Source organism: Talpa europaea (assembly GCF_964194135.1).
Source record: "Talpa europaea genome assembly, chromosome: 13".
Classification (NCBI taxonomy): Eukaryota; Metazoa; Chordata; class Mammalia; order Eulipotyphla; family Talpidae; genus Talpa; species Talpa europaea.
Window position 1 is genome coordinate 61,588,677 of NC_140080.1, and position 27,890 is coordinate 61,616,566.

At 40.0% G+C, this 27,890-nt stretch overlaps 1 protein-coding gene across 4 annotated transcripts in view; it reads left to right on the top strand.

The window, feature by feature from the left end:
- The window catches only part of LAMA3 (laminin subunit alpha 3), a gene marked incomplete at both ends in the record, with an annotated part of 236,526 nt that overhangs the window by 186,704 nt on the left and 21,932 nt on the right, over nucleotides 1-27,890 (top strand). For 2 of the 4 annotated variants that reach the window (XM_084252823.1, XM_084252825.1), the window contains 18 exons: nucleotides 3,188-3,298; nucleotides 3,403-3,514; nucleotides 3,713-3,880; nucleotides 4,852-5,048; nucleotides 6,171-6,287; nucleotides 6,942-7,096; nucleotides 7,340-7,481; nucleotides 8,430-8,532; nucleotides 10,193-10,309; nucleotides 10,564-10,743; nucleotides 11,239-11,381; nucleotides 14,869-15,039; nucleotides 17,365-17,516; nucleotides 17,676-17,838; nucleotides 18,258-18,391; nucleotides 19,573-19,717; nucleotides 22,935-23,054; nucleotides 23,421-23,554. In XM_084252823.1, the coding sequence (XP_084108949.1) occupies nucleotides 3,188-3,298; nucleotides 3,403-3,514; nucleotides 3,713-3,880; nucleotides 4,852-5,048; nucleotides 6,171-6,287; nucleotides 6,942-7,096; nucleotides 7,340-7,481; nucleotides 8,430-8,532; nucleotides 10,193-10,309; nucleotides 10,564-10,743; nucleotides 11,239-11,381; nucleotides 14,869-15,039; nucleotides 17,365-17,516; nucleotides 17,676-17,838; nucleotides 18,258-18,391; nucleotides 19,573-19,717; nucleotides 22,935-23,054; nucleotides 23,421-23,554 (2,564 nt within the window). The remainder of the gene's footprint in view (nucleotides 1-3,187; nucleotides 3,299-3,402; nucleotides 3,515-3,712; nucleotides 3,881-4,851; nucleotides 5,049-6,170; nucleotides 6,288-6,941; nucleotides 7,097-7,339; nucleotides 7,482-8,429; nucleotides 8,533-10,192; nucleotides 10,310-10,563; nucleotides 10,744-11,238; nucleotides 11,382-14,868; nucleotides 15,040-17,364; nucleotides 17,517-17,675; nucleotides 17,839-18,257; nucleotides 18,392-19,572; nucleotides 19,718-22,934; nucleotides 23,055-23,420; nucleotides 23,555-27,890) is intronic. The other 2 variants (XM_084252824.1, XM_084252826.1) reach the window with 1 other exon arrangement.

A 27,890-nucleotide genomic window follows, 5' to 3' on the forward strand; every position in this document is an offset into this window, starting at 1 on the left:
ACTGACTCACAATCTTTCTTATTTCTAATATAAAATGTAATGCTACAAATATTTCTCTTAAGCACTACTTTAGCTGTATTCCACACCTGTGGGAATGTTGTGTTTTCATTTTCAATCAATTTGGAAGATTTTCTAATTTCCCATGTGGCGTGTCTTTGGCCCTTAAGTTAATTAGAAATGAGTTATTTAATTTTCAATTGGTGGTTTTCCAGACAACTTTCTGTTACTGATTTCTAACTTAACTCTTTTGTGGTCAGAGAACACACTTATTCTTTTCAATGTTGAGGTTTGTTTCATAGCTCAGCATATTGTCTGTCTGGGAGAATGTTCTATGTGCACTTGGGAAAAAGGGGCCTCAGAAGGTACCCTGAAAAGTAATAGGGCTTAAATTATTCCTACAGGGCAGTGTTAGACTCCTTTTGGGATACTGAAGTCTCTTCTGCCTATTGATAGAGGCTGAAAAGCAACATTGAAATTGCTCAATGCTCACTCTTAGACAGTGGCTATGTAGGAAGCCAGAAAAGCTACAACCTTACCTCTAGAACCTGGACAAAATTCACAAACCAGGATCTGTACTGGAGTGTGACATCTTCAACATCACTTTAGTGCTGAAGTCCAAGGCTGCCAATAGAAGACCTAGTGCTGGACTAGGGGTAGGAGTGGTGGGGGTAGGAGTGGTGATAGCTGTAAGATCACTCTACAGGGCACAGAGATGCAAAGAGAGTAGTAGTATCCTCCTACTTAGGATGAGCCTGAAAACACTGAAATCGACTAATAATGCAGGAGACATCCATCAGGAGCAACTGTGGAGAGTTGTTTTCTCTTTAGAGAAAGTGAAAAGAATAGGACAATATGAAAATTACTTTGAAGAGTAACAGCTAGTAGAAGGAAAAAGAATTTAGGACATTTTTAGAACATCAGAAAACAAACAAGAAGAGGTAGAAAATGAAATTAAAAATCATGGAAATGAAAAAAATATCTCATGACAGTAAAAACAATTTAGTAAATGAGATAAATCCTAAACTAGACATATTGATAGAGGCTTTGGGGAGCGTTGCATAAGCGACTTTGAAATGAGAGCTGATTCTAAACACATTAATGAGACAGTGGCCCCTCTATATTTGTGAGTTCCATATCCTCAGGTTCAACCAACCCAAATTAAAAATGTAGCTATAATAGTTATGTCTGTATTGAGCATGTATAGATTTTTTTTCTTATCATTATTTCCTAAGCAGTACAGTGTAATGATGATTTGCATTTACATTGTATAGGTGTCCTAAGTAATCTAAAAAGGATTTGAACATTTAAAGTATGTTGGTTTTATGAAAATATTGTGCAATTTTGTATAAGGGACTTGAACATCTGAATTTTTTTTATCCAAGGGGATTCTGGAACCAAACTCCCTGCAGATAATGCAGATAGGGACAACTATCACCAAGGCAAAAAAAAAAAAAAGATGCTAGAAAAATCGCTTTTTCACAGGGTAATTTTCATCCAAGTTTTATAGATTTAATATACAGGAGAAGGAGGGAAAAAAGTCTTTTTGTTTTGAGAGAAAAAGAAACCACTGGCGTTATTTTGATGCCATTAGTACAACCCTGTGCTTCTTTAACAAAGGGAAGGGAACCAACATTTCAGTACTCACCCTGTGTGCCAGACTTAAGTCTCATAATATGCTAGTAGGAAAACAGCCTTATTTTCCTTTAACAGGCCTTTAAAAGCCAAGCAGCTTGTCTACAATTACACAGCTATTATTTGGTGGATCTAGAAGAATTCAAAGCCAGATCAAATTCTTAAGGCCACATTTCCCCACTATGCTTCTTGTCCAGGTGTTCCACTAACATTCCTCAGAATGATGTGCCTCAGTTTTTCATATTAAGATTAAATTAGAAATATCTTTTGGCTTTATCACACAAATATTATGTAAATTCAACAGTAATAAGTATGCAATGAAAACTAACGATTTTGAATGCTTTTATGTACATGACATTTTGTAATACTTTAGCCCACTTATCAGCAAAAACAACCCCAGCAGCTTAATATTATAATTCCCAGTTTACTAATGAAGGCTCAGGGAGGTTTATCTGCTAAGTGTGGACCTATGGTTTAGATGGTTTAGAACTACATTGTAAAGTCTCATTCTTTCATACAACACTTGCTCTCACATAGTAATGGAATAATTGTATGGTTTTTTCCTGTGGTTCTTTGCCAAGTATCAGTTTTTTCCAAAAGGTTTAAAAAAAAATTACCACTTTAGATACAATATACAGCAATGTCACCCTCAAAAAGTAATAAGACAGTTTAGTACCCCCAAAATTACAGGGGATCCAGATTTGGCCCATCCCAAATGAGCCCTAGAGACATGGCATGGACAAACCACACAACTTCTTTGGTTTTCCATTTTCTCGTTTGAAGATGAGGATATTCAATTAAATGAGCTCTGAGTTCCCCTCCTGCTTTAAAATTTTTTGAATCTAGGAGTTCTGTCATTAAAGTACCATAGGTGCCAAAGTTAGCATTATCAGGTTAAAGGAGCTGAATTTGGGCCTCCCTGGTGGCGCAGCGGGTTGAACGTAGTGCTGTGAAGCTGTCCACAGCCTCTGCAGCTCGCGGGTTCAGTTCCAGGCTGGCCAGGGAGATACCCACATGGCGCGGCAGACCTCTCCTGTCATGCCAGCTGCTCCCCTCGGCAGTGTTTTCAGTCATTCTGCCTGTTCTGCTCCTCGCTCTGTCTCTGATGAATTCTCTCACCCTCCCATGCCTCTGGCCTCTGTACCCCAGTTCTTGCATATATAAATAAATCTTTTTTTAAAAAAGTCATCAAAAAATAAAGATTTAAAAATAAGGAGCTGAATTTATTATAGAATCTGTAAACTAATACGTTAGGAAAGTGGTGTCACTTCTGTTTCTATATACGGTTAGGTCATTAATTCAGGTGAAGTATCACCTGACTCTTTATGTTTTGAAATCTTGCTACTCTTGCTTTAGGGTCATAGCACAGTTTACGTCACAAAGTAGATTCTTCAATGTAGCCTACTTCAGAGAACCATATTTTTCCCCCCTGTGGAAGCTGCTTTGGTCTTGATAAGTGAATTGTTTCATTTCATCACCAGGGTTATCAAGTTAATACCAGACTTGCTTCAAATTTCTACCATAAAGTGACATTAACTTTGTATTTTAATTTCAGAATCAGTTGCTCAACTACCGTTCTGCCATTTCAAATCATGGATCAAAAATGGAGGGCTTGGAAAAAGAACTGACTAACTTGAATCGTGAATTTGAGACTTTGCAAGAAAAGGTAATACATTAGGTCAAAACATTAATATATTTTGCATTCAGAATATTGTTAGTTGTTTTCTTCCATAATTTAGTTTGCTGCTAATCAATTTACTTTTTTTATAGGCTCAAATAAATTCCAGAAAAGCACAAACACTATACAACAATGTTGATCGGACAGCACAAACTGCGAAGGAGCTGGACTCGAAAATTAAAAATGTCATCCAAAATGTGCACAGTAAGAAGTGTTATTCAGTCAATGAAATATTTTTTATATTACATAGCCTTTTGTGCTATGTGATCTTATTTGTGAAAAAGATCCTGCAGTGATACTAAAAATCTATTAAGAACTCTCTATAAAAATATCTGCCTTTTTATTAAATAGTCTATTGGAGTTCAGAATTCCCACATTAATAAACTACTCAATGGTCTCTAGTTCTTGTGAAGCAGATCTCTGGGACAGATGGAGCAGGAAACAGAGTGCCTTCAGGTGATTTTTCCAGAGAGCTGGCTGAAGCGGAGCGCATGATGAGAGAAATGCGGAACCGTGACTTTGGAAAGCAGTTGAGAGAAGCAGAAGCTGAAAAGAGAGAGGCCCAGCTCAGTAAGGACACTCCCTAATTCTTACATTCAACCCATTCTCTTTGGTTTGAAATACAGTGTGCAAAGCACGCTGTGAGGGCTCTGGTTACAAGTAGAAAATATTGTTATCATGTATGTTGCTGTGAGAGCATCTTGTGGTGAAACAGGTATCCCTTCAAGTTGTCAAGAGGCTGTGGACTATAACATCTTACAAAAGAAGAAGAGGTTCATCCCCTAATATAGTAGTTTTTGGATACTGGTACCTCCTTTTCCATTTTAGTTGTGTTGTCATTCTTTTACTCAGTTCCTCTCAACTTCCTCATAGCATTTTTAAGGGTTATCTCACCACCACTGAATTTTAAAATCACAAACTGATATTAACACTACTAGTACAAAAAATGGGTACACTAGACATTAACTGAATATATCTAATGCTCTTATTAGGGAAGGTGCTTCATTGTTCAAAACTGAGAAATATTAGTTTACTGTATATATATATATATATATATACACACATCTATACATAAGCATATATTTTCAATTACTGATCTTCATTCTTGAGTAAAATGTTACATCAATAATTAATATACAGTAGGAGCAGTTCCCTGTTAGCATTTGTATTATTTACATTTAATATTGGCCTTGGCTTTTTTAACTGTAAGGAGACAGTATTAGAAGCAGTAGCAGCAGGTGCTATATAGTTGCAGTTCCAAGGCTGACTTGCTGGTCATGCAAACTTGGGTCATCACCTGATTTCTCACAGTCCCCATTTCCTTATCCAAAACAAGAGAACAATCATGATTATCATGAAAGTTAAGTCAGTGTGTGAGGCACATGGCAGGTATGCTACACAAATGGTAGTATCTTTCCCATTCCCTTGCAAGTTTAAGGAAAACCACTAGTAATTAGAAGCTCAAGTCTCCCTCTATAGTCTATAACTGAGCTTCAATGTACTCATTTCTCACATGGAAAACATAAAGTGATGTATTACAGTGCTGAATCAGATAAGGAGCTGGCTGGAGAGCTACCAGGGGGAGAGCAGTGGACTTGTGAAGAGTTTACAGGATTCTTTAAATGAATACGAAGCCAAAGTGATTGAGCTCCGTGATGCGCTACAGGAGGCAACTTCCCAAACAAAGCAGGCCACTGGCCTCAACCAAGAGAACGAGAGGGCCCTGGAATCCATCAGGGTGAGTTCACGGTTGGAATGGGCATGTCTCCGTAAGGACGGGATGCAGAATCAGGGATTTTGTTGTCATACCAAGCACCCCTCTGTCTGTCAATCCCTAGTGAAACAGAAATGGGGCATTCAGTTCCAACCAGAGTCATTCCTACTGCTCAGGGGCCAAAAATGTTTCTAAACTGAAACCACAGCAAAAGCAGAGCAAATTGCTTCACCCCTCCCCTGACTGGAAGCATAGTGGAGGGATAATGTTATCAAGTAGATGAGAATTTAAACTAATTAATTAATTCAAAAATGGAAATTGTATGCTTTAAACAACTGACTTTTCATATCAGATGTGCAGTAACCTAATCATCAACTAAGCCATGAAAAAGTCAGTACCTGCTCTCTCATTAGGAAATAAGTCAAAATCCAGGCTGCACATAGGAGATACAGGGATAGAATGTGGAGCTTAAGATTCTGTAGTTTACGTTTCAGAGGTGAGCACTGTGTGCTAAACCACCACAAAAATATGAGGGATTCTGAAGTGACAGAGATCAAGGTGTAATAGCATAGGCCTGACCCCACTAAAGAACTTAGTAAAACAAAATAAAAAATAGCTCAGCAGATGGCAATAAAGTTAACAGCCTCTGTGATAGTCAGAACTCTGTTCGAAGTGCCTGATTACTCCAAGGGAAGGGAGCAGGTCTAATTTTCTGGGTCTCTGAACTCTGGAAGCACCCTCGCCTGGCTTCCTCAGCTCCTGTGTGCTTCCCTACTGAAGCCCCCACCTCTTCAGGGGACTGACACGTGGAGAGTACTCATGGCTGGCGTTGGTGTATTTGATTAAAATCCCTCATTCTGATCCATGAGCCAGAAATTAATTATATACCTATATATTGGCCGAGTTGACCACAAAGGAGGAAGCTTCTTCAACAGTGGTAGCTGTTGTTTCACTGACCCCAGTTTGAGGAAACTAAAGTGGCACATTCCCCTACAAAGAACTGACCGCCCCTGGCTTCATAGCTGCCTCGATGGTCAAGAAAACATTCTGACTCTGAAAATGCTTCTATGCTATTGTCCAATCAGTTCCTGTGCTTTCTGATAATACAGCATGATCTCAAACAGATGCTGTCTTTATTCTCTGCAGAGACAAGTTAAAGAAATGAATTCCCTACGGAGTGCTTTCACCAAGTATCTAACCACTGCAGACTCTGCCTTATTGCAAACTAATGCTTCCCTGCAGTTGATGGGGAAAAGCCAGAAGGTAGGGATGAGACTTGTTTTCTAGAAAATTGAAAACATGTAAATTATATTGCAAGGAAGCTATGATATGGGTTGACTGATTGCTTTCTCCAACATAGGTCTTTAAGATGGAAGGAGATACACCAAAATGTTAACAGTGGTGCTCCCTTGGGGGAGGGGCATATATGATACGTCATCTTCATGTCTATCTGTGTTACTTAATTTGCTTACAATGTGCAAATGTTATTTTTGTGATACAAAAAAGATTGTAATACTATTTTTAATATACCAAGCAAACCTTTATTAGCAGAAGACATTTAGGATTGATAATAGAATGACATTTCTTAGCTGCCCAATGGGCATTTTGAAAATACCCTTTATAATTGCTACTTCTAAATCAGAGTGTGTTTTGGTGTTGTGTAATCTTACCTAAGGGTAACAAAATTTATCAAAAGTGGTATCCACCATAAAGAAAATGTTCCAAATGGTGGTAAATCTTGGGAGAATCAGTGTCACTATATGAAGTAATCAAGGATTAATTGGTGTCCCCTTAGGGCTTAGAAAACAATTTCTCATGTGTTATCTCCTAGAAATATGTCATATGACAGAATTTAGGGAAACGGCATGTACATTCTTTATTTAAATTTACACTGTTTCTGTTTACTTGGAAAAATAGGACTATGAGAAATTAGCTGCCACTTTAAATGAAGCAAGACATGAACTAAGTGACAAAGTGAGAGAACTTTCCAAATCTGCCAGCAAAACGGCCCTGGTGGTGGAGGCAGAAAAGCATGCGCAATCTTTACAAGATCTGGCAAAGCAGCTGGAGGAGTGAGTGGGCTGGGGGTCTAGCTGAGCCTAGTGTGAAGAGCTCCCGGCGAACAGGGTCTCCAGAACTGGGTGGAGGGTGGGGTCCAGGGCCCACGCAGGTCTGAACCCAAGCAGCCACAGAGGGCTGAATCCCGCTTGTCCTTAGGTACAGCTGGGGAGCTTGCAACCTCAGAATTGGGGTGTCTGGGGGCTCAACTAGAGGGAAGGAGGGCTGCTGGAGCACTTCATCTGTCTGTCTTCCAGGATCAAGAGGAACACCAGCGGGGATGAGCTCGTGCGCTGTGCCGTGGATGCTGCCACCGCCTACGAGAACATCTTGAATGCCATCAAAGCTGCCGAGGAGGCGGCTGACAGGGCCACAAGCGCATCTGCGTCAGCCCTCCAGGTGGGCAACTGTACCAGCTCCTTCTCCAGATGCTCCCTGGAGCTGGCTTGTTTCTTTCTGTGTGCACTGTGAGGAATATAAGGAAGCATTATTTTAAATCACACTTTGTTAATAGAATAGATTCAAACTTGCTCTAGACATGGGTCCTTAATATTTCTCTATACTATGTATACTATGTATACTAACTTCACTATCAAAATTGAACCAAGGAAAATATTACAACCTACTCATTAAAAGGCATGCTTTTATGCTGTGATTAGATTAGCATTTACCAAAGAAGAAAGAGAATTTTGTAAAGTAATTGATAACCATTTTCCCCAGACATTTGGTCCTATACCTGAGCACATCTGTGGCGCCCTGTGGGATATTACATGAACTATATAATATCCCTATATCTAAAAACAAAGAACAAAATATTAATTATCATAGAGGTAGGGGATAGGTCTTGGAAGTTTGAAGACTGATTTTCTAAAGACTCAAAACTTAAAGCAATTCAGTTCTATCTTCAGTTATCGCGAGGATATTACAGAAGTGACAGTGAGAAAACAAGACACACGTCACATAATTTGTAAGCTTGTCATCAGAGCTGGGTCTACTTTCCATACTAGGCTCACAAATATCTACCTGGTCCCCTAAAAAGTGTATCTATAAGGAACAGTCTTTTGAAATACACTGCCAAGGGGAAAAGCAGGCGACACAGGAGAGGTCTGATGCGCCGTATGTGGGTTAGCTCCCTGGTTGGGGATCAAACTCAGGCTTGGTGGTGATAGTGCTGAGACTTAACCCCTAGACCACCAGGGAGGGTCCAAGAAACAGTCTTTTTAAACCTCCTACTACCTTTGCGCCTCATCCTTTAAAGATTAAAGATCAGGGTAGGATCAAAAATCTTACTCCCTTATTTCCTAAGGCGTACCACATGCTTAAGACTGATAAATGCTTTGCTTTCAGACAGTGATAAAAGAAGATCTTCCAAGAAAAGCTAAAACCCTGAGTTCCGACAGTGATAAACTGTTACACGAAGCCAGGACAACACAGAAGACACTGCAGCAAGGTACTGGGGGCTGGGGCGACTGGGATAGTCAAGGGTCTGGAATAAGGAGCAGCCTTAGAAGCAAATGCTCCTCCTGAATCTCTGGATTTCATTGTTCATGCAGATGGTCCCTTGTAATCCATGGTGAACTTATAGAGTGGATGTTTCCACCTAGTATCCTATCCTATCATAGTATCCTGAATTAACCTAGTATCCTGAATTAACCTGAATTAATTTAGTATCCTAGTATCCTGAATAGTATCACAGTATCCTGAATTAACCTAGAACATTATGAATAAATGTAAATCTTGAGGGTGACAGGTCTGTTTAGTTTGTCTAATCTACTTGTGAGTGTGGCATTAGGAACCCAGGTAGTACAGAGGTATGTGCAGTGCTGGCTACTTCTTTAAGATCATTATTTCAGGTCATTAGGGCAACTGCATTAAAATTTCTTAAGTCCTAATATCTTAGCTACTAAAATACCAAAGTTCACTATTACTGTGTGTCATGAGAATTTGGCGGTGGGGGGTGTAAATTTCATCTTTGGACATTTTCCATGTATGTAATTTTTGAAAAAAGAAGTTACACTGTCTCAATCTCACCAAATTCTTAAACGTGTACCTAAAATGCTCTCTTGATTTTCTCTGGGTCTTGGATCTTTTATGTGAGCAAGCATCTGAGTCCACAGGCCTTACTCAGCTTCTTAGTCATTTCAGGGGGATTAAATGCTGCCTTCTCCCAGTAAATTTATTTATTTGTTTGTTTGTTTGTTTGTTTGTTTATCTATCTTGTTTTCATTTTTAAAGATTAAATTCTTGACACATAAAATTAAAAAAAAGGCATTAACATAAATTTCAGGTATTAAGATTTCCTAGTATGCCAATTTGTCTCAAAGTTTGATCTAAGAGGTGAAAGTGAATGTTTTACACAAGATTAGGGTACTAATTACATTCTAACTGGTTCTTTGAACCAGCCCTGGAATCATTAATTAAGATATATGTTATCAATTAGGTTGTAAAAGCATTCTCTGGCATTTTTTGTGACCCAAAGTTAGCAATATTATCAGTTAAGAATGTCTATGAACTCCACTCCTTTCTCTGAATTTCCTTAAATGTGTCATTTGGAAATGAACAGAAGCAAACAATGACTACTTTGTAGTGTGTTTGCTTAGCTGAGTCTCTCTCAATAGCACTCTTTCTTGCACTTTAACAGAAGAAGCATCCTTTTTGTATTATTCATGCATTTATTCATCTGTTATTCATTCATTCACTTATATATTTGTTCATTCATTCAACAAATATGCACTAATATTAAGCTGTGACTAGTGTCAGGCATGACCCTATAGCTGGGACTCAGCACTGACACCTCTCTTTCCTTCACAAATTGGAGAATTTTGCCCTGAACAATGTAAAAGTTAAGCTTACCCCTAAATTATCAAGCTTCTGCATTTGTTTCTTGTGTATTTCCAAGGAGCCTGTCACCACAGAGAACTCACAAGGCTCTGGTATGCCCCTGGCCTCTGTAACAGAGGACCCTGGAGATGTGAGTCTGGCACATACCTCTGAGATGACCCCCTAAGTGACAGGTCTGCCTGATGTTATGCTACTTCAGAGGCTACTGATGCCAATGGAGCATAAAAATCCACAAAGTAATTGTCTTCTTGTTCTTTGTTTTATTTTAGAAATCAGTTCAGCTCTCAATGACCTGCAGCAAACTTTGAAAGTTGTAAACAGTCAGAAAGATCTGATACACACCAATCTCACTATCATCCGTGATGATCTTCGTGGGATACACAGAGGTCAGCATCTCCCTAACCTGCTGTCCTTAGCTTCTTATGTTAAGCCCACTTACTCTATGCTGTAACCCCTTCCTCCTGCATTTTCAGCCTCTCACTCATTCTCAGGCCCAGGTCCCTAAATGTGGCTTTGATCCAGAAAGTAGGAAAGGTTGTGACTCATTACTGGGACAACTCTCCCCATGCTCTTGCTCATCTTTCCTTGATTTCTTTAAGCATTTTCAATACTTATACCTCTCTATTTGTTTGTGCATTAGATGACATCGATGGTATAATCAGTAGTGCAAAGAGCATGGTCAGAAATGCCGATGACATCACAAGTAAGGTTCTGGATGGACTCAATCCTATTCAGACAGATGTGGAAAGAATTAAGGATACCTATGGGAGCACACAGAGTGAAGACTTCGACAAGGCTCTCACAGATGCAGATAACTCAGGTATCAAGCAGCTTTGGCCTAGATATATTTGCCATTTTCTCCTCTGGTATGTATATACTTTGGTTAACTTTAATTCTCTTGATCTTAGAAATTAAAAAACAGTTCCACATAATATATACAAAGAGTCTAGCTATACTATTAGTTAGAAGGACCAAATAGGGTTTTTAAAAAAATATATTAACATTGCTATTGATTTTCCCTATTATAGAAAGGAGATAGAATCTCTAAATCAGAAGGTATTGAATTAAGGATATTAAGGATCAGAGAACAGAGATTTACTCTTTTTCTATAGTGGTCAACGAAGGGTATTTGTTACCTGGACTGCAGAGTAAAATCTGTGATGTGCTTAGAACAGTATTACTTGATTCTGAGTCCTCCACTCCAACATTTGAGACCAAAACACACCATTTGATAAACACTGTCAATGAGAACATCTGTTTTTAACCTTTTCTCAACTCACAATTAAAAATTTCTGTTTTGTATTTTCACCAATAGTGAAGAAATTAACCAACAAACTGCCTGATCTTTTGAGCAAGATTGAAAGTATCAACCAACAGCTGTTGCCACTGGGCAACATCTCTGACAATGTGGACCGCATCCGAGAGCTCATTCAGCAGGCCCGAGATGCTGCCAATAAGGTGGGTGTATCCCACCTGCCAGGCACAGGCCTGTTCTCTGAAAAGTTATTAAAGTCATCAGGAAAGAGTCACTTACTCAAGAGGTGCTGTCTTTCCTGCTCTAATTCTTTAGCTGCTTACAATATGAAAGTTGATTTCTTCCTGTCATCCTTCAAAAGTGCATAATCACCTTCAATGCCCTACAGGATCTAAGGTCCCCAAAGCAGCTTCCCTTCCTTCCTGCAGGCAGGAAGCAGGTTTCTCCTCCATGTTCCAGTTAGTAAAATGGGATTGCGAGTTCAAGTAAGGATTCTGTGATCAGAATGTGCTGCTGTGATACCACACAGAAGCTGCTTTCTTATTGTAACTTGAAAATTAGACTCCAGTTTCACTGAGACTGGAAGGATGGTTCTTACCAGCACGGGAAGCATTCTGGGAATGATATTCAGCAATTTCCCATCGTTGGGGACTGATCAGTAGCCTTTCTCATTTTAACCTGTCATTACTTCCTTGAATTCCTGACACTTCCTTCTCACAATTTGTTTTGTCCTCAAATAATATAAATGAGTTATCCTGTATTTTTCAGCAATCCCCTGATGAGATATTTGGAGATAGAAGGTTGGTTAGAAAGCCAAGTTAGAGTATCATTTCTCTGGAGGCATGGTGGTAAATATCTAGACTCAATATTTCCTATTTAGAATCTTAAAGTCTGTTCTTCAAGGTAAGAGAAGCAGTCCCAACATTAAACAAAGAGGAGACAAAGCATAAAGCAGTTATAAGAAACTAACCTCTGCATACCATATATATGTCATAAAAAACAAATGAAAAAGGATTTGTTTCTAACTTTTGCTCTTCTATGTTGATTTGCTAATTTATTCAACCAATTTTTTTAAATTTTCTTTTATATATTTTTTACATTATTTTTCATTTTTGTACAATGTATGCATTTTCACCTTGGTTATATTCCCCATACAAGTCCCACCCCCCTTATTTTAACCCTAATCCCTCCTCTCCTCCCCCCCTGTAGTGTGTCTCTGGTTTATAGTTGCTTGTCCATATGATCCAGCAATTCCACTCCTAGGTATTTACCCAAAGGACACAGAATCATTAATTCAAAATGGCACCTGCACCCCTATGTTTATAGCAGCACTATTTACAATAGCTAAGCTATGGAAACAACCCAAATGCCCAAAAATAGATGACGGGATCAAGAAGATGTGCTACGTATACACAATGGAATATTACTCAGTAATAAAAAAAGATAAACTCATGCAATTTGCAGCAACATGGATAGAGCTGGAAGGGGTCATGCTCAGCGAAATAAGCCAGAAAGAAAAAGAAAAATACCAGATGGTCTCACTCATAGCAGGAATTTAGAAAACCTAAATAAGGGACCAGGGAAAACACTAATTATAATAAAGTAAATATCAAAATCAACAAGCAACTATTCAACCAAATTTGAAGTGTCTGATAGAACACTGGCTAAAGCTGGTTACCCACATCACTCTTCCTTGGTTTTAATCCCAGCTCTGTCACTTGTGAGCTCACCTTGGGTCAGCCACTTCACCTTCTTCTCTTCTCTGTGGCTTGGTTTCTTCATCTGCAGAGCCAGATAAATGATTGTACAGACCTCATGAAATTATTAGGATTAAATGAGCTGATAGGAAACATTAGCTTGGCAAATAGTACCAGGTAAGAGGAAAATAATTTTTAAAAATTAGTCAGCAAGTGCTTTTAAACACTCATCTTGCCTGGAATTCTCCAGCTTGCCCAGGACACAGATTTTTAAACTCTAGCCAGAACTCAGGTAGTTCACCCACTGCTACAGTTGGACTACACTGACAAGCTGAAGAAGGTGTGGTATGCAAGGCTGGAAACACCCACTTCTATCTGAGAAGGTTCAGAACAGCATGAACTAATAACACAAAAGTACATGTGTAACAATGTTCATCATGACACTCCTTATAATCCCCAAATATATTTGGAAAAAGAGTCAAATGTCCATCAGCAGAAGATGGATAAAATTCTGATAAAGACCACACAACAGTAAACCTGAATGAGTCAGAGCCGGGTGTATCGACACAGATAAATCTCAATATAGGCAAAGAAAGCAATTTATGGAAAGCTGTGTAGAGTTGGATGCCATTTAAACACAAATATTTAAAATATTTGAAAACTAAGATTAATACAGTTGAATTTATACAGCTAGATACATGTTCAGTAAAAACATGAAAATATGCATGGAATCCAAATCCAGGAGAGTGGTAACCTCTGAGAAGAGAGAGGAGGCTGTCGGGAGAGGGGATATTCAAAGGGCTTCAATCATATCAGTGGTGTTTAATTTCTTAAGATGGTGATGCCCATCAGGGTGTATTCTCCAGCCTTATTTTTGTATAAATGAAATAATTTCTTCAATAAAAAAATAAGAGAATGAGTAAGAGTTTCCAGGTGGCAAAGTGAAAGGACATGGGAGGAATGATTCAGAATGTGCGTGGTTGTAATTAGCAGAGGGTGATTAGAACAGGGAGCCATCAAATAAGCCTTCTGTGTAGTAAGAGGAGCTCAGGCCTGAGCACCTTGGAGAAACTATGGCACCTGCATTGCTCAGCCTCCTGCACATGCTGCCTCTCATGCAGGGGGCCGCATACATGTTTACATGCTTGGGAGATAAAATGAAGACTTAGCATATGTTCCAGGAGTGACGTTTTGTACATCGTTAGAGACCATTTATTTTCTGCATTTTGATTATAAGCTACGCAACTTGGTCTACAGACCAGACCTAGTTAGAGAACCTTTGTTACTGATCTATTGCACATTAGTGTAAAATGGAAAGTAAAAGTCTAGAAACCTTAATAATTTGAAATCAACTCAACATATAAGCATGGTTCAGTGGGCATTCATTTTGTATTACTTCTTTCTTTCGTTTTTCTAATAATTTAATTTTTAATCTACTTTATAAAAGTATTGGTCCAGGGCAGAATAGAAGGGAAATAAAATGGTCCTTCACTGGTGAACTTAAGGAGCACTATTTTAGAGAGCCTTGCTGCATTCATTTTGAAGGACTAAATGCCTATGCTAAATGTAACCATTACATGCACTATGTTAACGGGAAGTGGTTTCTTAAAGAGTTTATTTTTAAAGGCTATTTTTGATGTATTATATATCTACTATATGGCAGCCTCCTTGTTAAGTGCTTCCATGCATGTTAGCTCATCTGCACAAAAACTTCTTACGGTTGGAATAATGATAGCTGACACAGAGAAGTAAACTCAGTAAACGCATTTCCCCAAACTCCCCTGGCTGTTAAAAAGGAAGAAAATGAATGTTTTATGGCCCGGCTCCTGGAACAGTCTCTTGAGTTTATAATCCAGATCTAGGAGACTTTCACACTCCTTTGCTCCCTAGTGACTTGGGAAAGGTTGACAGATAGTTGAAGAGAGTAGCTGCAAAGTCATAAGCTGTCACACTGAGCACACCTCCTTCTCACCTTAGATCTTATCCCTGACAGGTCGCTGTCCCTATGAGATTCAACGGTAAATCCGGTGTCGAAGTCCGGCTACCAAATGACCTGGAAGATATGAAAGGATACACATCTCTTTCTTTGTTTCTCCAAAGACCTGAATCAAGTGAAATTGGGGGAACTGAGAATATGTTTGTGATGTACCTTGGAAATAAGGATGTAAGTATTGTTTTGGCAATTCTCTTACTTTTAAAACAAAATGTGGTTTTTGAGATGCACAGCACAATTGTGTCAACAAACCCCATCACCTGTGATGGTGCCACGGGAATGGGGGTTTCCTGTCAGTCATGGATTGTTATCTGCTGAAGATCTGGAAGCCTTGCCAGGTGGGCCCAGCACATGGGCATATTTGTGTTCACATGAACACATACACACCTGGGGTTAAAGAGCCATATCCCTCCCCCAATTAACCAGGGCAGCTGTTTCCAGACTTGGTGGAAACCAACAGTAGATCTTCCTTAAAGGAATATGACCCTATCTTCTTCCTCAGAGTGCCCAGCTACAGACCCTCCCTCAAGTCTGGGGTGTGGGGACTATCTGTGAGGACTGGAGGGACTGAAGCCTCTCCTGCCCTGAAGAATAAAAAATGCAGTTACCCATCTCTTTACAATTCTAATTTCTTTAATCACTATAATCATAGGCATTTTGGATGGCTCATTTTAGCTTTTAGTCCCTCCACTTTAAAATACTTCTTTTTTATCACTGAGTAGTATTCCATTGTGTATACATACCACATCTTCTTGACCCACTTGTCTGTTTTGGGGCATTTAGGTTGTTTCCATATCTTAGCTATTGTAAGTAGTGCTAGAGTAAAAATAGGAATGCAGGTTTCCTTTCAAATTCATGTTTCTGTGTACTTTGGGTAGATTCCTAGTAGTGGAATCTCTGGGTCACATGGGAGATTCATTTTTAGTGTTTTGAGGAAACTCCACACAGCCTCCATAGTAGCTAGACCAGTTTCCATTCCCACTAGCAGTGTGAAAGTGTTCCCTTTGGGCCTCCCCTGGTGGCTCAGCGGTTGAGGGCTGGGCTGCGAGGCTGCCTGCAGCCTCTGCAGCACTGGTTCGTTCCCCGGCGAGGGTCCCACCAAAAAAAAAAAAAAAAAAAAAAGTGTTCCCTTTCACCACATCTTTACCAACATTTGTTGTTTCTAGTTTTTTTAATGTGGGCCATTCTCACAGGTATGAGGTGGCATCTCATTGTGGTGTTGATTTGCATTTCCCTGATAACAAGAGATGATTAACATTTTTTTCATGAGCCTGTTGGCCATTTACATTTCTTTGATAATAAGTGATGTAGTTTGTGGCAACATGAAAGGAGCTGGAAGGGATTGTGCTAAGTGAAATAAGTCAGAAGGAAAAAAGATAAATATCAGATGGTTTTACTTATATGGGAGTATAGAGAAACTGAACAAAGGGTTAGGTAAAATACAAAACTTGCAAGCTGACCATAGATCTGAGGCCTACAGCAGTGGAGGAAGAGAGATAGAGGGATCAAATTGGGGCGGGAAGAGCACAAAGGACTATGGTGATGGATCATGGGAGCTGTGGTTGGTGGGAGAATTACAGAGACTACACCTGAGGGGAGAAATCAAATACTGTCCAAAAATGAACAATGATGTAAGAAAATAAATGTTTTAAAAAAGAAGTAAAAACAACATTTATATACTTGAAATACATATATTCAAATATATATATATGTATATATTCTACTAAGTGTTAAAGGAACAAGTAATCACCGACTGGGTTAGAATATAGTGGTTGGAAAAGAAATATCAATACCATTATTTTAATCGCTCATGCTTCAAGATGGTGGTATTTTACCTATAGTTTCTTATGACTTTCACTTTGTGTTATGGCAAAGTGCACGTTACTATATTCCTTCAAATTTATGCCAGGTACCTACTAGGTGTCACACCCAGTATTTATGATAAACAAAAATTTGCTTCTTTATTCTGCTTAATGTCCAGTTAAAAATGGTTAAAACAGCCAATTTCATATTGTGTATATCTGACCAAATTTTAAAAAATTTTTATTTAACTTAAAGGAAGAGAGTTATATCCATATTCATAGTTGACCATGATAACACAGGGGGTTAGGTGTTTTAACAGAGGTGTGTACAAAGCGTTAAGAGAATATTATTTGGAATGAGGAGAATGGAGATGACTTATCTCCCTTAAAATCTAATGGAAGATTAAATCCATATTCTGGTTCATCTTCATGGCAGTTGCTTGGCAAGTATTTGTAGATTACGCAAATGGGGGTGTAAATGAGTGAATGCACTATAACATGAACCCAAACAGCTCAGGTGTTGTTGATATGTGTTTTGTCTTTATTCTTCTATATACAAGGATGCACCTCATTTATTTTTTTTGCCCAAGGCTTATTGATGCAAACTCGTTAGTCATTTAAATGTACTCTCTGGGGTGAGAAGTTGAGATGCTCTAATTTGTGCAGTGCTCTGAGGTGTCCTTAATGTTGCCAGACCTCCAAGGACTACATTGGTATGGCAGTCGTAGATGGCCAGCTCACGTGCGTCTATAACCTGGGAGATCACGAGTCTGAACTCCAAGTAGAACCTACCTTGACTGAGAGTGAAACTCAGGAGGCAGTTATGGACCGGGTGAAATTTCAGAGGTACTGGTTTGATCGACTACTGCTCTTTGTTAATCTGACCTACATCCCCTGACCTTCCGCTGTACATGTTGGTGCACCTCCTTTTAATATCTTGGCTTTAGTTTCCTCCATTAAAAAATGTGTTGATATAACTTTATTATCAAATTTATTTTTAAACAGAATTTATCAATTTGCAAAGTTTAATTATACCAAAGGAGCCACATCCAGTAAACCAGAAGCACCTCAAATCTATGAGATGGATAGTGGAAATAGCAACACACTCCTCAATTTGGATCCTGAAAATGTTGTATTTTATGTTGGAGGTTACCCACCTGATTTTAGAGTAAGTGTAAATGTTATTTTACTATGTGAAAATATTTAATTTTATTTGGTATTGTGACCTCATGTCTCTTTTCATTATTAATTGGATAGAAAATGAATTTATATATATATTCTTAAAATATATATAGCCCTAATAGCTAACACAACGAGCACTACCTATGTGAAGTAATCTAGGCTTATGTATATTAATTTAATTAAGAAGCACATTCTCAGATAAAGGAACTGAGGCAAGTGGAATGATTTGCCCAAGGTCATATAGCTAGTAAATAGCAAATCCAGGGCACCTGGCTTCAAGATCCACATTCCTAAGCCCTATGCTATATGGATGGTTTAAAGTGATAGACTTGTATTTTGTCTTGATCAACCTGGTCATTGTCCTTTGTTCAATCAGTGGAAGACTTTTTTGTTTCATGTTTTCAGCTTCCCAGTAGAATAAGATTCCCTCCGTACAAAGGTTGTATTGAATTAGATGACCTCAATGAAAATGTTCTGAGTTTATACAACTTCAAAGAAACATTCAATCTCAACACAACTGAAGTGGAGCCTTGTAGAAGGTAAATGAAGCCTTAAAACCAGTGTTTCTGTAAATGTGATTTGAGTAACTTTCAGGGATATTACATATAATAAAAGGATAAGTCAATGAGATGCAATTGAATTTGCTGGTTGCTTTGGGCCAGAGGTTCTTAAATTATGCTTACATAAAACATTGCTAATTCATTCCTAAAATCTAATAACAGTCTTTTCCTCATTTGTATAATGATTAAATTGATCAAGTTTCCTTGATTTGGAAAAAATAATTCTTTCTTAAATTTTTCATGCCTCTACTACAAAAATTCAATATTAGGGCCTCCCCAGTGGCGCAGTGGTTGAGCGCTGGGTTGTGAAGCTGCCCGCAGCCTCTGCAGCACTGGCTTGATCCCTGGCTGCTCCCCAGCCACCAGAGGAGGGTCCTGCATGGCGCGCAGACCTCTCCTGCAGCCCACTGCTCCCCTCAGCAATGTACTTCGGTCCTTCTGCCTGCTCTGCTCCCCGCTCTGGCTCTGGTGAATTCTCTCACCCTCCCGCGCTTCTGACTATACCCAGTGCACTTCTGACTATACCCAGTGCTTGTATAAATAAATAAATAAATAAATAAATAGATAAATAGATAAATAAATAAATAAATAAATAAATAAATAAATCTTTTAAAAAATTCAATATTAGGTAGCATCTGATTTAGGCACAGAATCATACACTTATTCTAAGGGTCAAAAAGTAATGGTCCACACAGTGCACCATGACTTCCTAGGTATTCTGATACCTGAAACTATTTGAAAATTGCTACCTTGAGCTTTTGACCTTCCCTAGAGTTAAAAGAACTTGGAATATTCTAACGCGGGACAAAATATTACAGAATTACATTTTATTTCAAGTTAATAATTTCTTGTGCTCTAAGATCTTCAGCTGCTGGGTCATATCTTCCTAAGTAGATATTTCGAAAGGGGACTCTTGAGTATTATCTTTGTTGAGCTATGAGGGTTTGATTATCAAGAGGAGAAGAGCACACCCAGGAGAAATAGCTGGATTTTTTTTTTTAATGGTTTAAATATTTTCTTTTCTTTCACAAAATCATGACAACTCTATTGCATGTTTTGCTCTGTTTTCCAAAATAGCAGTATATTAATAAATTACTTTTTGTGGTAGGAGGGTCTTCCTTTGCTGCTATCTTCTAACTTATGATGGTTGATGTTTACAGGAGAAAGGAAGAATCAGACAAAAATTATTTTGAAGGTACAGGCTATGCTCGAGTTCCAACTCAAGCAAATGCACCCTTCCCAACCTTTGTACAGACTATTCAGACCACCGTGGACAGAGGCTTGCTCTTCTTTGCAGAGAACCAGGTAATTTATAACATTCATCCATATACTATCAAATATGTCCATTCAGTTGAATAATTTGGCAGTAACTGGGTTATTATGAGCAACTAGCTAGATCTAGAAAAGCAATGTGCAAATGCTACTGACATCCTTTCCCTTATTCTACTTTGCTTACCCACAGGAGTATTTCAATGAGGCAAATAAGCAGATTGAGAACTTGCCACCAAAATGTGGGAAGAATCTCCCCCATCTCCCATTTTATTCTCCTTGTCAGTTTTATTCTTGGAAAACTACTGCTTGCCTCAAACTCTATGTATCCTGCCTAAACACTTGTGAAGATAAGACAAGCATTAAACTCCTCCTGGGGTTCCTGAGAGTTAGACTGCTTGATCTGTCTGCATCCAAAGTTTGATCTGCCTCTTGCCAGGCTGTGGGATTGTGTTTTTATCAGCCTGACCCTTGACTCACTAGCACACAGAAGCTTCTCTATTTTCCAGAAACTCCAACTCCTGGAGGCTGTTCTTACAGGAAAAAGTCCAGGGCCATATGCTGGTAAATGGGCCTGGAGTTGTCCACTCCCCAGGCTAGGAGCTTCTGTAATTACTCCATGAGTAGTATTTCTGAAAGAAATGTTGATCAATGCATGGGCTCTCTGGTCTGAGAACATGTGATTGATATGGAACTTGAGACTTTATCAGACCCTTGTACCTGTAGGTGGTGACACAACCATTTCTGGGGCTTATCTGGACCCTCCAGGAGACTGATTCCTAAGCTGAATCAGTTCTGATGGTTTGAGAAGATTCCAGTTTGCCTAAAAAGTACAGAGAGCTGAGAAGCCACACAACATATTCAGGGCAAGATGGTTATTTTCTTTTTTGTTGTTGTTTTTTTAAAAGATTTATTTATTTATTTATACAAGAGTTGGGGTACAGGCCAGATGCACAGGAGGATGAGAGGATTCACCAAAGACAGAGTGGGGAACAGAACAGGCAGACTGATGAAATACACTGTTGAGGGGAGCAGCAGGCGAGACAGGAGAGGTCTGCAGCAACACGTGGGACCCTCGCCGGCCGGCTGGGATTGAACCAGCACTGCAGGGGCTACAGTGTGGCGCTCAACCTCCTGCATCACCAGGGGAGGCCCCAAGATGGTTATTTTCTAAAACAAGGTTGTCTTTGGATTACAATCGAAAGTTCTTAGAGATTATGAGATAGAAATACTGCTTATATTAAAAGAAAACTTATGAAATGCCTTTAGTAATGAGACAGGAGAAAATGATCTAGAGTGCTGCATTAAGTACGATGGCTTATTACTCTCAGGAATCATGTTATTGTATTGATTTTGAGTGTGGTGAACCCTAACTGACTCCCAGGTTTCCAGGTAAGAACTGATTTTCTTTTTAGAGAAGGTCTCTAGCAATAGAATTCAAAGAGAGGCCTTCCTATTACTAGGAAATGCATAAGAGAAAACCTTCAAGTCCTACTGAAAAATTCCTCAGCTTATCTTTCCACAAAGGAAATAACTGGTTGAAGTATGTGCCATAAACCTTGATGGGGATGCAATCACCACCAAGACAGAATGATTCCTGCCCTCAAGCACCTTATAGTCTAGAGGGGAAGAAAACTATTAAACAGGGCCTCCCCGGTGGCGCAGCGGTTGAGCGCTGGGTTGCGAAGCTGCCCGCGGCCTCTGCGGCGCTGGTTCGATCCCCAGCTGCTCCCCGGCCACTGGAGGAGGGTCCCACATGGTGCGCAGACCTCTCCTGCCGCCCGCTGCTCCCCTCAGCAGTGTGCTTCGGTCCTTCTGCCTGTTCTGCTCCCCACTCTGGCTCTGGTGAATTCTCTCACCCTCCCGCGCTTCTGACTGTACCCAGTGCATGTATAAACAAAAAAACAAACAAACAAATAAATAAATAAAACATGCCTCTATTAAAAAAAAAAAGAAAACTATTAAACAGTTATGCTCATTAATCAGCTAATTAATTCATCACAATGGTAGTGAGCAGGAAAACCTTTGAGGGGAAATGAGGATGTATAATGGAGCAAAGGATTCTTCTTAATCTGACTCAGAGGACCCATAGAAGGCATCATCTGAAAGCCAGAAGTTAGGAAGCACAAAGAAGGTTCATAGGTGGAAAGGCAGGGAGCTGGGATGGAGGGTGACTCTTGTGGCCAGGACATAGAGCAACAGAGCTGGTCAGGGTCTCCCAGCATCTGCTCAGGAGTAGTAAGGGCATTTATCCAGTGAGCAAGGCAAGTCACATGTTTATGCTGGCATTTTCAAAAGACCATACTGGCTACAAAGTGAAAATGGATGCAAGGGGGTGCAGAGTGGACCTGGGAGGAGAGTGAGTTCTTACTGTGTAGCCCAGCTGATGGAGTTGTGGCTGAGACTAGGTGGCAAGAAATAGCGAGGCAGATAAGATTTGACGGCATGGGAACAGAAGGGAAGGATCCAGAATGATCCTAGTAAAAGTTGCAACTTACTTAGCAAGGTGAGAGAGAGAGCATTGTGAAGGATGGAGAGGCAGGCTTGGCAGCAGGTGGCAGGCAAGGAGAGCATGAGGTCTGTTTGAGAAATTACAAATTTGAGTTTTCTGTGAGTCACACTAGTGATAGTGGCAAGGTGTTAGATCCAAGGCCTGGCCCTGAAAACATAGGTCTCAGTTGGAGAAAAACGTTTAGGTTCATGGGCACAGTTGAGTTCCTGCTACAGGAGTGACTGTGATTCCAAATAAAGCATGTTGGGAGGGCAGGGTCTCATGTGGGATCCCCAAGGAACCCACCACATTTGAATGTCAGACAGAGGGGGGTGAAACAGCACATGAAGCTGAGACATAGGAATATGTCAGGAAACAAATGTTAGCTAGCTAAAGTAGACCATACCTCTCTCCAAAAGGTAGCAGTCATGTCTTCAAATGATATTAATGATTTGTATTTTTTCAGCTTCCATTTTTTCATGCTGGTTATAGATTGCTCTGAATTAAAATCATGATAACAGCTAGCATTTTTTTGTGTCCTTCCTGTGTGTCAACCACTGTTCATGCTGTTTAACATGACTACAATATTGAACCATCACACCCATGCCAGGGATTGGATATTATAGTACTACTGTCCCTTTTTACTAAGGAGGCAGTTGAAGCTGATACCAGATTGTGACTGAGAGTAACTTGTGTTCATTCTAGCACTTAGCTCTTCCTCAGTGGAGTCTTCTGGTAATCTACTTGGTTTCCTTGTTCTAGGATCGCTTCATTTCTCTAAATATAGAAGATGGCAGTCTCATGGTGCGATATAAACTGGATTCAGAGCCACCAAAAGAAAAAGGATTTAGAGACCTCATAAACAACGGCAAAGATTATACGGTAGATCCTTTGAGTCTGTTTACTTGAATGATAAAACTGTCTTTCCATATAAAGTCAGTGCCCAAAACACTTTTCTATAACCAATGAACTTACAGTTACTGAGAGACATATGCTTTTAAAAATTGAACATTTGGATGTGCAATATATAGCATTTATGTGGTATATACAAAATGTGATTAATTTCAAATGCAAACATTTCTAGTAAAGTATTTTAATATTATATTTATCCAGAAGTGCTATTGCTTAGTCTTCCTATCATTATATAAATGAATTTGAAGGAAGACAAACACACAATAGCTCTGGACCGCTGTGACTAGCATCCTTTTGTGTCTTGTTGCTTACCGACTCATCTCTCATTTGTCTCAGATTCATATTAAAATCGGAAAAATCCAAAGGCTTATGTGGATAAATGTGAATGTGCAAAGCATTAAAATCGAAGGTGAAATATTTGACTTCAGCACATATTATCTGGGAGGAATTCCAATTGCAATTAGGGAAAGGTAAGATGATGTGGGTTTTGTTTGTTTGTTTGTTTGTTTGTTTGTTTGTTTGTTTTAAAAGGAAGCAGATGACCCCTCATAGAGGCTATGATTGCCACTGGTCAGTCTACCTTTATAAATTCCAGCAACAAACATGAGAAGCTAACATTTGAGTATTAATAGTGTCTGTCAAAGCATAAAACAGGCTGTAAATGCTGGGTAATGGGATTAGCCATGGGGAAGGGAGATGGAGAGTAGAGTAACTGTACTCAACCATTGTTATTCTTGGGAGGAGAGAAACCACAAGGAACACATGTTGACAAAGCAGCCAATAGGAATGGAGGCTGTGACCTGGGGCCCTTAAAGGCCCTGTAGGAGAGCAGGCTGTCCTATGGTCTGCACTGAAAACTGGAGTTGCTGCCTTCAGGAAGTGTCTCCTAGAATGTAAAGCACATCTGTGTTGTCTACCCCTTATATGTGAGAGAATGTGCAATAGCTATGTAGCTTTTCTTGGATCAATCAATATATAAATGAATGAAATCAACGTGAAAGGAAGTGAAGCTTAATCTAAATGAGAATGCACTTAAAAATAATTTTTTGCAATTTGTTGATTTGTTTGTATCCTCAAAAAGCCTTTTTGATAGCTGTTAATGTGTAGAAAGAAGAATCCCTGCGAAGCTTAAAACGGCCTCATGTCTACATTAAAAGTGTTCCCAGAATACTTGATTATGATAATGACTTTTATATATTAATGCTTTTTCTAATTTATAAATCACTTTTTCTAATTTATAAAGGCATGCTAAGTGTTATATACAGGTATAAAGGCATTCTTTCTCCTGGAATCCTTATACATCTGTGCTTCCTTCCATCCTTAGCTAGGAGGTACTAACCTTTGTTTTAAAGTTATCAGTGTTGCTCCTAAAGATAAATATGCAGGTAAAAAAGCCTTTAATAGAGTTTGGAGGTGAAGGTCTTACTCCTTAGATTCTTTGGACTGGATGGGACCTGCATGATCATAGTGTGCAATCTTAGAGTTTTAAGGAAGAAATTGAGGGCCAAAGAGATGATATTAATATTTAATATCATCAATATTAAATAGCAATTCAACCATGATAGCTAGTTATGAATGATCAATAATCTGGATTGTATTCCTCTAAAATGGAATAAAATACCGTAACTTCAGGTGGTCAGCACTATGTTACACATGTGAGGCTCTTGTTCATTTGTTCATTACAGAAGTTTCATTGCATGTCTAGTGACGTCAGGCAATGTTGGGAACAACCATGAACAGAGAAAGTCTCCAGTGCAGGAGAAGGGAGACACTAGAATGTGACCAGTGTTGTGCATGAGGAAGATTGGGGTGCTGGGGTGCCTGGTCCAGTTGAGAACATCAGGAAAGTGGCTTCTGGCCAGGACCTGAAAGATGCTAACCATTAACACATGTATAGAGTCAAAAACTAGAGAAAACATGGGCTTTCAAAGAATTGGAGACCTCTGTGAAACAGGCCTGTGGCTGGTATGGGAAGCAAGGACGAGACCCCAGAGGCTTTTGAAAGTCATGATAAGGAGCCATAAGGAAGGTTCCAGCAGAGAAAGGGCATGATCAAATGTGGGTTTTCAGCAGCTCCCAGTGGTGTGGAGAGGAGACTGAATCAGAGAGGACAGGGGCAAAGGCCAGTGGAGAGGTTGATGAGTGTGTGAACACAGGTGAGTGATGAGGGTGGCCTCACCAGGGAAGCAACAGTGCAGGCAAGGAAAATGGAGTGGGTTCCCAATATATTAGCAAGGGGCAGTAGGCTCAGTGATTATTTTGGTTTGGGGAGTAAAGGAGTATAGAATGACGCCTGGCCTTTGACGTACACTGGGTCAGTGATGAGCACCAGCAGAGGAGCAGGGAGATGAGATGAATCTGAGATAGGTTGAGTCGCTGCAGCCTGAGGGACAGGCAGGTGGAAATGCCTGGAGACAGTTGCACATAGGCCTGACTTCTGGAGAGATGTAAGGAAGGGGTGAATGAAGCTGGAGGTACAGGGGTGAATGAAGCTGGTCATTGAAGCTGAAGAGGCAGCAGACTCATGGGGTAGAAAGGAATTTTCAGAGGTTTGCATTTGTGTGGTTCAATAGAGAAGTGGGTACCAGTCAGGGTTTACTGGAAAAGGGCAGCAGATGAGAATTAAAAAAAGTGTTCTAGTTTTGGCTCACCCACCAGAAAGAAGTGTGACCCTTGGTGAAGTCAGCGTTCAACCTTTCCTCCCTTATCACCTCTGTCCATGGAAGGAAAAGAAGTATGGATACATCTAGATATAAAATTTTCCTGGCAGTCAGTCTTAGGGTCTTTCAAACAAGGGACTGCTTCCTTTTCCTGCATAAGCTTTGACTTTTTTGACTAAAATTATAAGAATGTGGAAAATGCGAGACAGAGACCAGTCAAAAGACTTCACTGGCCTTTTGCTTCTTTGCATGTAAAATGCTAAGCAATGGTCAGGTGTTTGTGGGCATGCTCTATCCCTCTGGTGATGTCTTTGACAGCCCAGAGAGTTGCAGAACCCCCTGGTGATGGTCATTGGGGCTAGGTGGACATAGAAGAGTGCTTCCAGTAAGCCATGGCCCAGCGCTGAAGGGGCAGCAGACAGTTCATTCAAAGGAGGGGCCTCTGCTTAAATGGAAGATCTTTGGAGACAGTCAGCATTTCAACCTAATGTAGTGCACAGCTAATATAATCAACCTCCAAACAAGCAGTTTTAACAAAGAGATTTGATGGGTGTTCTGTTGTGTCCCGGCTTACTGTAGTCTGTCTCCTGGGAATAGAAACCCAGATCTCAAAATGACTTGTTCAAGATTATAGTCAGAAAGCACAATCTATTAAGCCCATCTGCTCCTCAGAGAAGAGCAAATCATCCCTGATTATGCCCAAGGGCCCCAAATCACCCACAGTCTTTTCCTGAGAACTCACCCCCTGTGTCACAGAATGCAGTGATGAAATGTTAATAAAATGAAAATAATATGAAAGTAAAACTCAGCCAAGCATCTATTGAACATCTGTGAAGTACCCAGTACTGAGTTGAGGACTCCATTGTACTCTTTCTGCCCCCTGAAGTCAGCCAGCAGCCAATGTGGAGCTGACTTTTGTGAGTGGACAGGCCCAGGGTGTGTAGACATACCCCGATGGACTGACTGTTTTTAATACCACAGCATATACCCCGAGGCTATCATATGCCTCTAGCAAGTGTGTTGAGACCCTGCATTCTGGAGTAAACGTGGAACTTGATGAGTCAGAATGTTCCATCTTAATATCTGCTGTAGGAAAGTCATGGTCACTTCCACGTGCTGGGGGTGGGTCACACTAGCTTGTGTGACACACTGACCACTTAGGTCCTGGTGCTGCCACCTTCCTGCTGCATGACCTTGGACAAGTTACATGACTTTCCCAGCCTCGCTGCTACATCTCCTACAGGGCATAGTAACTACCTTGCTCCTCCACTGGTTGTGAGGATTCAGCGTGAGTAAAGGAGTTAGCACAGTGCTCTGTAAGAAGTGGTCAATAATGAGATGAAATATCTCCCCCACAAGGTTATTGTGAGGATAGAATCATAGTCCCTTGCACAGAATAGGAGCTCCGTATCTGTCAGCTGTCCTTCTGCCCACCTCTTCTTTTCTGCCACATTTGTCCTCCTTTGACCTATACTTTGTGGAAAGAAGGCTATAGGGGTATTGACAGATCTAAAACATGCAGAAATCCAAGAAAGAATGGATCTCAATATATATAGCTCAATAAACAGACTCCAGGAATTAATAAGAACTTGCCTCATCTTCTGAGGCATAAGGCCATCTTTATAAAATAATTAAGCAGAGACTGCAGTACCAGTGAGGATCCTTTCCTCCTTTTAATGAAATTTAATTTTATGCATATTCCGACTTGTTTTTTTTATGATGAATTAAATAAAAATGAATGCAGACACGTTTCCATTTTTAAAAGTGTGCTGCCACAGGGCTTTATAATGAAATAGGCTTTGCGTTTTCTTAGAACATCATTTAGTTAAGAAACACAAATATTTGCCTGGCCTCCTGTCAGTTCCTGTGTGTTACTGTTTTCTGGGACTTCAACTCTAGACAGAACTAGAAGTCAAGTCAAAGGGAAAATGGCAGGGCAGCCACGGAAGCACTGCTTTAGAAATTGTTCTTATTGGGGCCTCCCTGGTGGCGCAGGCAGTTGAGCGCTGCACTGTGAAGCTGTCCACAGCCTCTGCAGTGCCAGTTCGATCCCCGCCGGCCTCAGAGCAACCCACATGGCGGGGCAGACCTCTCCTGTCTCGCCCGCTGCTCCCCTCAGCAGTGTGTTTCAGTCAGTCTACCTGTT